The 13598-nt window shown below is 26.5% G+C and overlaps 1 protein-coding gene across 3 annotated transcripts in view; it reads left to right on the forward strand.

Annotated features, from left to right (window-relative positions):
* Positions 1 to 10133, forward strand: part of LOC100211339 (prominin-1-A) — a 61202-nt gene extending 51069 nt beyond the window's left edge. Inside the window, exons 13-22 of one of the 3 annotated variants that reach the window (XR_010637711.1) lie at positions 283 to 366; positions 784 to 867; positions 966 to 1019; positions 3884 to 3964; positions 4039 to 4107; positions 4182 to 4274; positions 6598 to 6704; positions 9338 to 9402; positions 9629 to 9676; positions 9756 to 10133. Coding sequence is in view for 1 of the 3 variants with exons in the window: in XM_065793870.1 (XP_065649942.1) it covers positions 283 to 366; positions 784 to 867; positions 966 to 1019; positions 3884 to 3964; positions 4039 to 4107; positions 4182 to 4274; positions 6598 to 6704; positions 9338 to 9385; positions 9629 to 9676; positions 9756 to 9831 (744 nt within the window). In the remaining 2 variants the exon portion in view is untranslated. The remainder of the gene's footprint in view (positions 1 to 282; positions 367 to 783; positions 868 to 965; positions 1020 to 3883; positions 3965 to 4038; positions 4108 to 4181; positions 4275 to 6597; positions 6705 to 9337; positions 9403 to 9628; positions 9677 to 9755) is intronic. The other 2 variants (XR_010637712.1, XM_065793870.1) reach the window with 2 other exon arrangements.
* The last annotated feature ends 3465 nt before the right edge of the window (positions 10134 to 13598 follow it).

Genomic DNA, 13598 nt, shown 5'->3' on the forward strand with positions numbered 1-13598 from the left:
CATCCTTTACTTGGTAGTCAGCAGAAAATCTTTTCTATGTAGACACTCGGTTTGCATAGTTTGTAAGATGATTGGTTCCATAGAATCCATTATTCAATTGGTTCTTCTTTTAAATCTATCATTGTTTTATAGTATCCTGCAAACTTTTAATTAAATTATTATTTACTATTATTACTTGTTGTTATTAGTTTAATTTATTTTAATAAATTTTACATTTTTTAATATACATATTTTTTTCAATCGTGAATTTTTTTTTGCAATTAAAATTAAATCAAATTCTAGATCAATGAAAAAGTCACTGAATCAAATCTTACTCTTGCAGCTTCAAACTTAAATAACTATGCTAAAGATTTAAGTAGTTACAATGTAAGTTAATGTTAAATATATTTTATTGTTTATCATTGAAAGCAAAAATGGTTTTAATTTGAAGTATTAAGATATTTACTTTTCCAAAATTCTATTTACTTTAATACTATTTTTTAATTTCAATGTTTGCTACTTTACAGTACCTAACAGTAAAGGATAATTAAACCATAAACCATAAACTTTCAATGTTTGCTACCTTACAGTACCTAACAGTAAAGAATAATTAAACCATAAACTAAAAATTGCTTTGTTAACCAAAACCATAAACACCTGGTTAACAAGACTAAGTTTGAAATTTTTCTGAAAAAATTTGATTGTTTTTATTTAGTTTCTTTAAAATATTATATTGTTATAATTTTATTATTATTTTGAAATACACAGTTTTATATTTTGAAAATTGTTTTATATTATTTTTAGAGTACTGCAGAGAAACTTCAAAATATTTCATCACGGTTAATTGAAATTGACAATACAGTTGTTTTAAACATCAAAAATAATCTGGTTTTTTTTAATTAATTTTTTATTTAAAAATTATTTTTTATGTTATTACACATAAATTAAATTTTATTGCATATTTATTTTGAATCTCATATTTACAGAAAAATCTTGAGAAAAATATGGTAGCACTAAATCTTACATCATATCATTTTAAGGTAACATAATTTTGGTTCCAAGTATTTTATCAAAGTTTAACTTTTTTAGGCAAATTAAATTAGGCTGCTATCAATAAGAGTATTATCAAAAAGTACAATAAATAGTCTGGTAAATAAATAATAGTACAATAAATAATCTGGTAAATAAATAGTAGGTCAATAAATAATCTGGCAAATAAATAAGAGTATAATAAATAATCTGTTAAATAAATAACAATACAATAAATAATGTCGCAAATAAATAATTGTAGAATAAATAATGTCGCAAATAAATAATGGTACAATAAATGTCCCAAATAAATAATGGTACAATAAATAATGTCGCAAATAAATAATGGTGCAATAAATAATGTCGCAAATAAATAATGGTGCAATAAATAATGTTGCAAATAAATAATGGTGCAATAATTAATCTGATAAAAAATTTATTGGTTAACAAGTATTTAAGAATATATAAAAAAACCTTTAAAAACTTTTTTATTGTCATAGTTATATTTTTTGTTATGTTTATAAATGAAAAATTAAAAATGGTTTTGAATAAATAAATAAAAAAATCATTTTATATTTGTTTGCATTAATTATATTTCAGTTCATCTTTGTTAATAGTTGAAAGCTGCCATATATTATAGGACAGCACTTCCCAAAATTGACAGCAGGGTTTTTTAATGTCTCAAATATTATATATTTGTTATGTTTTGTTTATTCATGAATACTGATGCATCTGTATATTAAACTGCATTATCATTTCACCTTCACTCTATGTTATTTTGCAACAGCTATGTTGCAAAATAACATAGAGTGTTATGAAGAGTGTTAACCAAATTAAAATTTTTTGTTAGCTAACATGCTAACAAAAAATTTTAATTTGGTTTTGATTTAAATACTGCTTTTTATCCTCTTTTTCTGAATGGCTTTCTTTTGTGGTTGTTCTCGAAAGTCTTTTCTATAATTCTTTAAAAATAATGCAATTAAAATGGCATTGACAACAAGTCCTGCACCTAATCTTAAAACATTTATAAGTACATCAATGATTAGTCAAGCAAGGTTTATTGAACTTAATCTAGGGAAACAATTTCAAAATATTTTAAACCAACAACATCTGTCTATACAATATACGGGAAACAATACAATATACGGGAAACAATACAATATACGGAAAACAATAAAATATACAGGAAACAATACAATATACGGGAAAAGTTAAAGACAAACTAATAACACTTGTTTTCATGATATAACAATTATAAATAACAATATTTAAAACCACATTGAAATCGTGATCTGAAAACTTTGATCACAATATTTAAAGGATTTAACCACAAGGCTCTCTCAATCTTTAGTAAGACTTTTATAATATGAAATGTTTTTAATTGATAAGTTCATTAAAAATGTTTATGATAAGACACATATAAGCAATATTGCTCATAGTTTCAACAAAAAAGACAAAATAAAAGTAAAATTCCATCTAAGTACAATATTTTTCCTTTTTCTTTAGTATGGGTACTCTAGATTTAGAAAGAAATTTTGAATTCTGTATTTAAGGTGGTATATAATCAAATCCTTTAATTTAAGATCTTTGTTAAGATCGATAAATAAATTAAAACCTGATAACAGACAGTGAGTTAATTAATCTTGTGTGTTCAATACAAAGGGATAGGTGTTATTCCTGATCTAATAAATGGGAGGGTCTTAATAAAAGGCTTGATTGGAATTTTTTCTTAAACCTAATTTTTGTTTTTCAATTTTTCATCTGTCTATAATCATAACCTTGTAAACATAAGTTAATATTTACAAAATGATCATAAAATAGTTTAATTCTAGTGTGGCTTGTGTTTTATTAAACTAAATGTGCATATTTTAACAGCTGTTTTATCATAAATTCAATAGGATTTAATATGCTTATTTAAGTTTTATACCCTAAAGAGGAATAAATCAAAAGCTCATTTTTAACAAATTGAAATTTATGAGATTTTTTTTTAAGTCAACGATTTTTTAAAGCCTAGTTGCATTGAAAGTTTTTATCTTATCAGTGACTGATGTATATTTTTTGTAAAAATTTTATAGCCAGTTTAACACTGATTCAATTTTTTTAGTTTTAAGACTAAATTTAAGAATTTTTTGTTGATAACAAGTAAAATCAACAAATAGGGGGTCTTAATAATGAATAAAGAATAAAAAATGATCTAAATAATGAATAAAAAAATAAAAATAAAATGAGTAAAGGGGTCTTAATAAGCTTGGAGCAGGTTAAAATATTTTAAGAAAATTAATGAACATCCCCTCTTGTGAATTAAGACTGCAAGAGTAATAAAATGCAACTGTTCCAAAGTGTATGCATTGAAACAAATATACACGGATGCACCAACGTCAGAATTGCATTCAAGAAAAAAGCATTACCAATCTTTATTAGCTCTAAAAACAAGAATATTAAAAGTAGAAAATAAAAAGTTTTAAGGAAAAGTTGCTATGCTAAAAATGACAGAAATAATCTTGACAGTCGATATATATTGACTACCATCTTGACATATATATGTAACAACTAAGTTTTGATATATATATGTCAAGTGCCGTTTTTAAAAGTTTAAACAAAAAAGAAACTATTTAAATGCTGAAGTCATTATTAACAATTTATCTAAACTTTTATGGTTTAAAGTTTTTGTAACATTTAATGAGGCCGTCTATAACTTAAAAAAAAATTCTAAAATAAAAAATTATTAGTTTGAGTTTATGTATTTATATCATTTTTTTATATTGGAAACCTAATCTATTATTTAGTATATTTTGTTGCAATAGTTCTTCTTCATACATACATACTACTTGCATTAGTTATTAGTTATTTTTACTTATCAATTATTTTTTTTAAGGAAACAACATTAGACTTACTTAAAAGGTATATTCAATCTGATGCGTTTATCAAGAAAGAAGGAGAATACATCATTAAACTTGTAAATACATTTATACTTTTATCATTTTTACTTGTTGAAAACAAAAAAAATAAAAAGTTCTTATAATTGTTTAGTTAATAAGTAATTATGCTACTCGATTAATTGGATGGTTAGATCAGGGCTCTACTCATCTTCTTGTCCAGGTAACATATTTAAATTTTTTTTTTTTTAACAAATTAGAATCAAGCAATAACGATGTTTTGTTTTTTTCCCATAGGTTCAATCAAATATGCTTAAGTGTGGGCCAATAGCAAATTTGTATGATGGCGTTATCAACACCTACGTTTGTAGTGATATTGTTCAAAATGTGGTAAAGTATTTTTATTAAATATTTCAGAGAAATAACAATTGTTTTTAATGCAATACTTTTTTTAGTACATTTTTCTTATTTTTTAATGTAATAACACTATGTAACACAATTTTTGTTTTTGGCTTTTAAGTGTTATATTTTAATTGCTTATGTCTAAAGGATGTGAAAAAATGACTTCATTAAGCACAAATTTTGCTTACACGACAACAGCACAATGAAAACTCCTTTTTTGTGAAAATAGAACGATTTTTTTTCGTTTTTGTCATTATGATCAGGTAAAAACAAAAATTGCACAAAAAATAGACAAACACAGTCAGAAACTACATAACAAGGTTCAGAAATGTTTAGATGTTCTAGATTTATGATTGAACTGTGAATCACTTTCTCAAAGTAGCCCCCAAATGTAGTCCCCATCATATTTTGATTATACTGTCCTTGGTAACGATGTTCAAATTCCAATGCATCTTGATGAAAGTGCTCGCCTTGCTCCTTGGAGTAAGTATGGGCACTTACTCCAAGGAGCAAGGCGAGCACTCCTTGAATTTGTCAAGATGCAAATCTCCTTGAATTTGTCGAGATGCAAAATCCTCACATTCCATGATTTTCTTTATCTGTGGTCCGACAAATATACCAGCCCTGACCTTAGCCTCAGACAGCTTTGGAAAAAGATATTGGAGGTATTAAAATGCTGACTTTATATCAAGAGCAGTGACAAATCACTTTATGAGGCCTAACCTAATGTGCAGCTACCTATAGCCTGAAATAGACCGGCAACATCCTTGCAGAAGCACAGTCCATCATGTTGACTGAAGAAGAGAATCTTTGATGCTACTTCCTCTGATCTGTGACATATACGCTATCATCAGCCAAGTTCCGCTGTTTGAGCTTGGATATCAGAAGCTCATTCGATTTCATAAGTCAGAGTTCTCTAATTAAATCACTTACATCTTTCTGGTTAGGAAAGTACGGTTTTTTATCCCCAACTTCATCTCCGGAATTGTAGTCCATATCTCCAGTATCTGTCGTGCTATCTGACTTGCTGCTGTCTCCTGAAGATGGCTGATGATGCTTAGGAGAAGTCGTAACAGGCAGATTGGGGCTGTGTGGTACTGGGGTGAATGAAGAAGGTATGAAGGAGAAAAAGAAGAAGGAAGTAAGGTCTTGATAAACGATCTGAGGAGCATTTTTGCCGTTGCAACGATTTTTAGGGTTTACCATGCAGAAGTAGGAAGTGCTTGAGTGGTCTGTCGGCTCTTGTTAAATTTGTAGGATAGCAAACTTCATGGCTCGCTTCTCTCCTCTGTTCCAACCTGTAACATAGCACGTAATAATACATAAGAATTATAATAATTTGAGGACAGAAAATTTCAAAACATGGAATGATTTCAAGATGAATTGTATTTGCCTACAGTACACAACTTATGAAAAAACTTTGTAAATTACAACTCTTTAAAATAAACTAGATCTAAAGCATTAAAATTTTATTAAAATAAATTAAGACACATCTGAGCGATAAGCAACTGTTAGTTTACCTTCAAGTGTTTTCTTGCAATATTTGCATGTGAAATGCGGTGCCCAAGATTTATCTTGATTCATGATGGCATGCCAAAATATGTCTTGTAGGCCTTGCATATTATACGGCTTGCTTCCACAGAATACTTTTTCGCTCTTGTCTTTATGAATTGTCCACACACATAGTAGAATAAATCAGCTGGATGCAAACAACCTCTTGATACCATATCAAATAAATAACTTCTCTTCAACTACGAATCATTATCATTTCAGTCTGCAATAACACGAATTGGAATCTTGATTCAAGACACCTGTGCTTTTATACTTAAACAGCTACTTTTGGAATGTTCAAGATTGTTCTAGAAAGTTCAAAGAGTTTCTTGAAAGTTCTGGAAGTTTCTTGAATGTTTTAGAGTATTTAGGAGAGTTTTAAAAACATCTGGACAACTCTAGCATTTCAGAAATATTATAGGAGACTGCTCAGCATTGAAAGCAAATCAGGAATTTTCTCGAAAACACACGATTTTCTAAATTTCATTGTCCTGGTCACAGAAGCAAAGTTTTTCTGGAATAACAGAGATTTCCTATCTGTTCTAGACCTAACGGGTTAGGAAAACACACTTTCAACCCAGGAGCAGAACAAAAGTGAAAATTTGTTATATAGTGTAATCTAAAGATGTTTTCTTGGTTTATCATGAGATATAAGTTTTATGAGTCTTTTGGTTATAAGGGAGTTTTATATAACTGACCATCTTTTTCCCTTTTATGTATTCATTTTATATTAAAATATATTTTTATAACTTACTTTTAGAATGGTTTTTGGCTGGCATTAGGGTGGTGTCTTCTATTTTTTGTGCCGTGCATTATACTTAGTGTGAAGTTGGCAAAGTTTTATAGGAAAATGAATTATGGTAGCAGGTAGGTTTAGTTTTTTATGATTGTCATCAATCATCTTTTTTTTTTTGACTCATCACATTGGATTTTAATCAGCCATTTGGGATCCTATGTTGGATCGGACATTTGAGGTTTTAAACTTTTGTGTTTCACATTTGCCGTATTATTACATTTTTTTGTCAGTTTTTATACTTGCGTTGATCAGTTTACTCAGCTTCTCTCTTTTTTCTGTGCTTGATTTTAATTGTTAATAATTCAATCATTACTAAAATGTTTTTTGCATCTATGGATGATGGTGAACACTCTCTTATATCTATGGATGGTAATATACTTGGTCTTTTTTAGATTATTCTTTTTTATAATTCTTAGAAATTTTATATTGACGTTGATGGCATTTATAGTGTTTCTAAACGTTAAATTGTGTTGCGAATCTTTGTCTTTTTTGAAAGCGTTGAATCACATAGTGGTGACTATCAATCTATACATAAAATATCATTGTAATTTATAATCCATTTGTATTGAATCTTTTTATTGTGATTTATTTTATGTTTTTCTTGGTTAATACAGTTTATATTGACATAGACAATGGATCTAATTATTGCTTGTGTTATATTATTTGTTGCAAAAATTTCAAGTTTATTTATTGATCTGCAAATGTTACTTATTTAATTACTGTTCAGTCTTCATTAAAATGTTTCTACCCATTCAAATGCAGAATCCATACCCATCCAAAAGCAGGGACATACCTCTTTTATATAAAATTTTATATAATGGCATTATTGTTAAAAATTTTGTACAATAATAACTTCAGCTTTAAACATATCAAATAACGGTTGTCTAGTGTAATTTGGTATATGTTTGAAGCTGAAGTTAAAGTTGACAAACTTTATATATAACTAAAACAAGCAGTTATTTTTATTCATTGCAAAAGAAATGTTTGTAAAGTTTACTGTCTATAAAAACTGTCTTTATAAAGTAAAATATTCAATATATAAAATATTCAATATATAAAATATTCAATATATAAAATATTCAATATATAAAATATTCAATATATAAAAGATATTCAATGCATAAGTTGTTTGAGGTCTAAAATAAGGTAAAGTTTATAAACAATTTCCAACATTTTGTTGTTGTGTTAGTTTGAAGAACACAGCAACAAACAACAAAAACTGTGCATGTTATAAAAAACTTGGTTATTGAATACTCACATCTAAAGATAGGTAGTCAAGTACAACCTAAATAGTATTCAATTAATTATACGTAAGATAAAATGTTATAACAAGTTATCATTAAAATGTTAGTTAAGGATTATAAAAACACTCAAATTGTGAATAAAAAAAGAACTTAATTCTTGATCTTGTTTTGACAAATTTTTTTGAATTTTTAATATTCTGTGTGAACAATTTTTTTGTTTAGGGATTCCTCAGTGTACATTCTTTTATTTAAAATATTTTTAAAAAATTGAAATTTAATTAAAAATTGATAATAATTAACATTCTATCAAATATTTATCCAAAAAATCAATTTAAATTTTTTTTTTTGTTGGTTACTGGTAAGGTGCAAGAGACATTTATTAGAAATTGAATTAAGTTTTTTTTTTTTATAACATTTAACTAAACTATTTATTTTTTTAAAATGACTTTGGCTAATGGATGATTTTGTTTCAGTGTTTCTTTAGTTTTTTAATAACTTGGCTAATATAAGGTCTTGTAACAGTGTCTTTTTTAGTTTGTTTTTTTTGCTCAAAATGCATGGTAAAATTTTAAATAGCAAAATTGTTTTTTAAAAACTTTATTGACTTATTTTTAACATTTCATTACAGTAATATATATGTATTTTTAACATTTTTTACAGTAATATATATGTATTTTTAACATTTCATTACAGTAATATGTATGATGTGTTTTTAAAAAACTTCTTTTAAATGAAATTATTTTTTTCTTAAATTTTTTGTTTTTTTTGTTTTTTTGTTTTTTGTTAAGAAACTCTCTAAAGATTTCTAACAAGATTACAAGAAATGATTTTTTGGTTACCGGTACAAGATAAAAGAAAAGAAATGATTTTTTGTTTACCGGTACAATACCCAAAAAACTTCGTTGAAAAGTCATAAAACTTTTTTAATTTTCAATGCAATTCCAACATAAAATTTTTTTTTTACAAATACTTTAGTTTACTTCATTTTTTATTTTTTATTTGTAAAAGTTTTTGAATATTTTACGTTCTATCAATCAAAAGCATTTTCATAATTTAATATAAATGAGACTTTAATTTAGTTTAATTTGTTTGTTGCTAACAGTTTACAATGACATGCTTGTTTTTAGAAAAATTTGCTTTTGTCATAAACAGATATAGGAATTCAGTTGGGTAGCTGAGTTTGTCCTATCTAATTTGAGTTGTCAGGTAGAAACTCTCTAATACGAACCCGGACATGTATACTAAGCAAGTTAGACTTATCAAACTCAAGTTCGAAGTATAAATACTCACGACTGATTTACTGGTAGTTAGTAGTAGGTAGTTATTAGGAAGTAGTTAGTAGGAGATATTAACACCGTAAGCAAGTTAATCCAACACAGAAGCCTGTCGGCGGGCTAGGTTAGAAATGGTTTTTAGACTTTTACGTTTAGTGCAATTATTTAGTTCTATTTTTATTTTAGTCTTGACAAGCACGCCCAACCTCCATTCAACGAAAGCTATCCAATGGAGTAAGTTGGTTTTGTAGGTATTCATTTTGATTTTAAGTTATATCATAGGTTGTATTTACTAATTATTTTGTAGGTATTTATGTTGATTTATACTTATTACGTTTTTATGTCTTGATATTGCTTTTTAAATACGCTTGAACAAAAACTGAATGAAAATTAGATTTATATATTTGATAACATTCTTTTTGATATTTTTTCTTTTTTATATTTAAAAATAATAATTTTTCCTTTTAATTTCTTAAGAGTACGTTCTTCAGTGCATGATCATGTTTCTCTGATGGAAAACAATTGGTAGGTAGTATTCATTACTTTACACCTTTTATGTTTTCTGTTTTATTAAAACATTAGTAAATATATATACCTCTTATAGGTCTCACGCTGATGCTCCTCCGCCTTATTCGAATAACCAATTCACTCCAAGATATAATTCTGGTTATCATTATTAAAATTTATACACGTGTAAAGTGTATATATACATATATAAAAAGATTTTATTATAAGTTTGAGCTTTTTAATGTAGAAATTACAATTGGTATTTTGTTACTGTTTTTTAAAACTTATGGACTTATGTTCATATATCTATGATTATGCAGGCGTATTTACAGTTTGTGTGCTACGCATGAGCATTTGTGTTTTATACAAATCTTTGGTGAAGCGATTTTTCATTATAAATGGTTTGAGACAAAAATGATATATTGTATTTTGAAAAAAAATGTTTTTAAAGAAAATATAATTAAACTGCTTCAAATGTTAGCGTGTTTCTACTCTTTAAAAAGCTGTCAGCATGCGTTGGTATTTCGATATTATAATAGAAATGTGTAATATATATTATTATAATAGTATTATAATAGAAACAACTGTTTCTTACATATTGTTAATCCATTTATTTAACCATAAAATATGAAAATTTACAATAATATTTTATAAACTCACATAAATAAGGTTAGGTGTCAAGATGAAGAACATATAAGAACATATAGATGTCAAGAAACAGTACAGAACTCGATAAAAAACTGAAGTCGGTAAAAAAAGTCATCCTTTTTTCCTTCAACTTTCATTATTTAATACATTTTTCAATATTTGTTTTCATTTTGAATAAATACAGCTGCCACATTTTAATTTTTAGAAACTGGTTTTTGACGTCAAAATGTCAGAGAAACAGTAGTTTTTGACGTTTTTTGACGTTAAAATATCAGAGAAACGTTAGTTTTTTTGGCATCGAAATGCAAGAAAAAAGTTGGTTTTTGCTATCAAAATCAAAAGTAGTATTTTACCATAAAAATGCCAGAGAAACAGTAGTTTTTTGCTATCAAAAATCTTTGCCAACAAAAAGACTTTTGAACATGAACATAATATTAGAATATAAATGTAGTTTTACATGTTTTGTTTTACAATAATCATCACTTTAAATTTCCACACTTCACTAAAATTCATTTTAAATAATATATTTTTAAAACCTTATTTTCTTTATCTCTTAGAATCATTATTTTCAATCATTTAGTAGTCAAAAATACGTTCACAATACGGCTCATCAATCTTCACGTTCAAAAGATCATTTGTTATACTTCACGTTTCTCTAGATTTTTTCAACATTTTATAGTTTGATCTATATTTTTAATACACTAAAAAAAAAAAAGAGCTGCAAAAAAGTGCAATGAATGTACTTTTATGGAATGTACACAAAAGGTGAGTTTACGAGAGATTTTTTTTGTGTGTGTGGTAACTGATGAAGCTTTTTTTAAACATTTCATTTTATTAAATGATTTTATTGAAATATTTCACTTTAATGAAACATATGTTTATATATTTATAGATATACTTATTTTGAAATATTTCAAAAACATATACTTGTAAATATAAGTTTATGTTTTTGAAATATTTCGCTTAATTAAAAAAAAATATTTTGCGGTAACTTTAAAGAAACTTTTGTTGTTGCGGTATAAAGATACCGCAAATATTTTTCATCAACTTGTTTCATCAACTACTCCACTGAGTGCTGCATCAATTTTTTTTATAGAGCTACTGCACTATGTGGTATATAGAGTTGATCAAAAATATCCAAACATCCAAGTTTTTAAGTTGGTATCCGATTTAAAAAGTTCAAAAATTATTTATTGTTTAGATTATTTATTTGTTTTTTTATTATATATACAGTGGCGGACTGGCCCCAGGGAGCAACGGAAGAATACCCGGTGGGCCGGCCTAAATCAGGTCGGTCAAAAACTTCAAAATGAGTGAACGCAAGGAAAGAAAGGGAGGAGCTGAAAAATTACGTAATAAAAAACTTTTTCTTTAATGTGGGCCGGACAAATGTAAAATTCCCGGGCCGATTTCAAGCCTCAATCCGCCCCTGAATATATATATATATATATATATATATATATATATATATATACATATATATATATATATATATATATATATATATATATATATATATATATATATATACATATATATATATAAATATAATAAAATACATAAATTATGTAAAACTTCATACGTAACAAGGATTTCTATCAAGTGAACTTGATATTGAGCATAAGTTGTACATTCTAACACCTAGTGCAATACTGTCCGCTGTCTTTATGCCAACTTTCTTAACTCGACTTCTAACTTTCTCTTGAATGTTCTTCATTCTTCTAAGAATCACTTACTCTTGGTCTGCGAAGGGGTTATGATGCTCTTTAGTGAGCTAAACTCGTCTTTGTACCCCTTGGTATATGGCCTCTATATGGCAATTAGCCGGAGGAGCATAAACTACATGGAGGAAAAATTCATGGAAAGAAGGTACATATTAATTAAAATAGTATGTTAGATGTATTTTTAAATTTACTTTTTTGTAGTTTAGGCTTTTTAAAAGATTCTTAAATACTATTCTCGTTATCTGATCTATATTTAAATTATTTAAAAATGTGGTTTGATAACGTTATCTGTAGAAAAGAAATTTTTATGATAATTGTTAAATTATTATTTATTTATTTTTGTTTGTTTTGTCTTCCAGTCCTATGCTCAATATTGGATAGATGTTTTCAAAGTTCCCTGGAAAAGCTGCCAGCTGAAATCATGGATTTACTCCACAAAAATGTATTCTAACTTTATTTACTTCTACCCTACACTTTCTTCTAAATCACTGCATCCTGATTATCTGCAACTGTACGCTCTACATGCTTGCTCTGCATATAATTGCAAAAATAATGATTTATCTGATTATTATGTAGATGTACCGCAAAAATAAATCCTGAAAAATGAAATAAAAAAAAAAAAAAAACAACTGACAAAGAACAGTATGTCGGACCTAACCCAAAAGTTTTGAGTTTTGTTAATGAACTAGTGCTGTTTGAATGGACAGAGCATCAATATCTCAAAAGACGTTTTGTGTATATTTATTATAACTATTATAATATAATATATATATAATAAATATTATAATATAGTATAACTTGTCATACTAAAATATTATTTGTTGTTATAAATATTATATAATATATAAATTACAATATATATATATAATAACTACTATATATATATATTAAAGTTTGTTTATATTAATTATAACTTTTATTACTATAATAATTATTTCATCAACATATGAGGAGTTCATCTGGAAAATGCGCTAAGTCCAAGTAAATTGAATTTAAGAAAATGAGTAAAAATGAGCTATTCATAATTGTGCATCAACAGAAACTGATATATTTTTTTTCTATTTATAGGAAAAAAAAACTTTGAAAATAGATTTCAATCTATAGATTGTGGAAATGGAATTAACTCAAAAAATTTATATTTGTGACTTAGCGCGTTTTGCATACGGTCTATATGATTAAAATAGATTTTCTTTAAATATTTTGTGTGTGGCTTAAGTAATCAAAACTACTGAGTTTTTTTATGTTGTGTTTGATTTTTTATGTTGTGTTTGATTTTTTATGTTGTGTTTGATTTTTTATGTTGTGTTTTTATGTTGTATTGTATTATAATTTTTAATCATTTCACGAGTAGTTTCTTAATAATTAAATTACAATTTTATAACAGCATATAAATTCTATCTTTGATTTTCGCGTAAACTCTGTAAGATGAGTTTAGTAACTGTCTATTTGCTGAATTTTTCTGTTAATTTGAACGGAAAAAATGAAATATGGAAACCGCGAATTTTACGGAGAAAGTTCTGTAGCTTTTACAACGGGCTTTTTCTGTTGATTTTTTTGTTGATTGAAAC

This window comes from Hydra vulgaris, chromosome 03 (assembly GCF_038396675.1).
Source record: "Hydra vulgaris chromosome 03, alternate assembly HydraT2T_AEP".
Taxonomy (NCBI): domain Eukaryota; kingdom Metazoa; phylum Cnidaria; class Hydrozoa; order Anthoathecata; family Hydridae; genus Hydra; species Hydra vulgaris.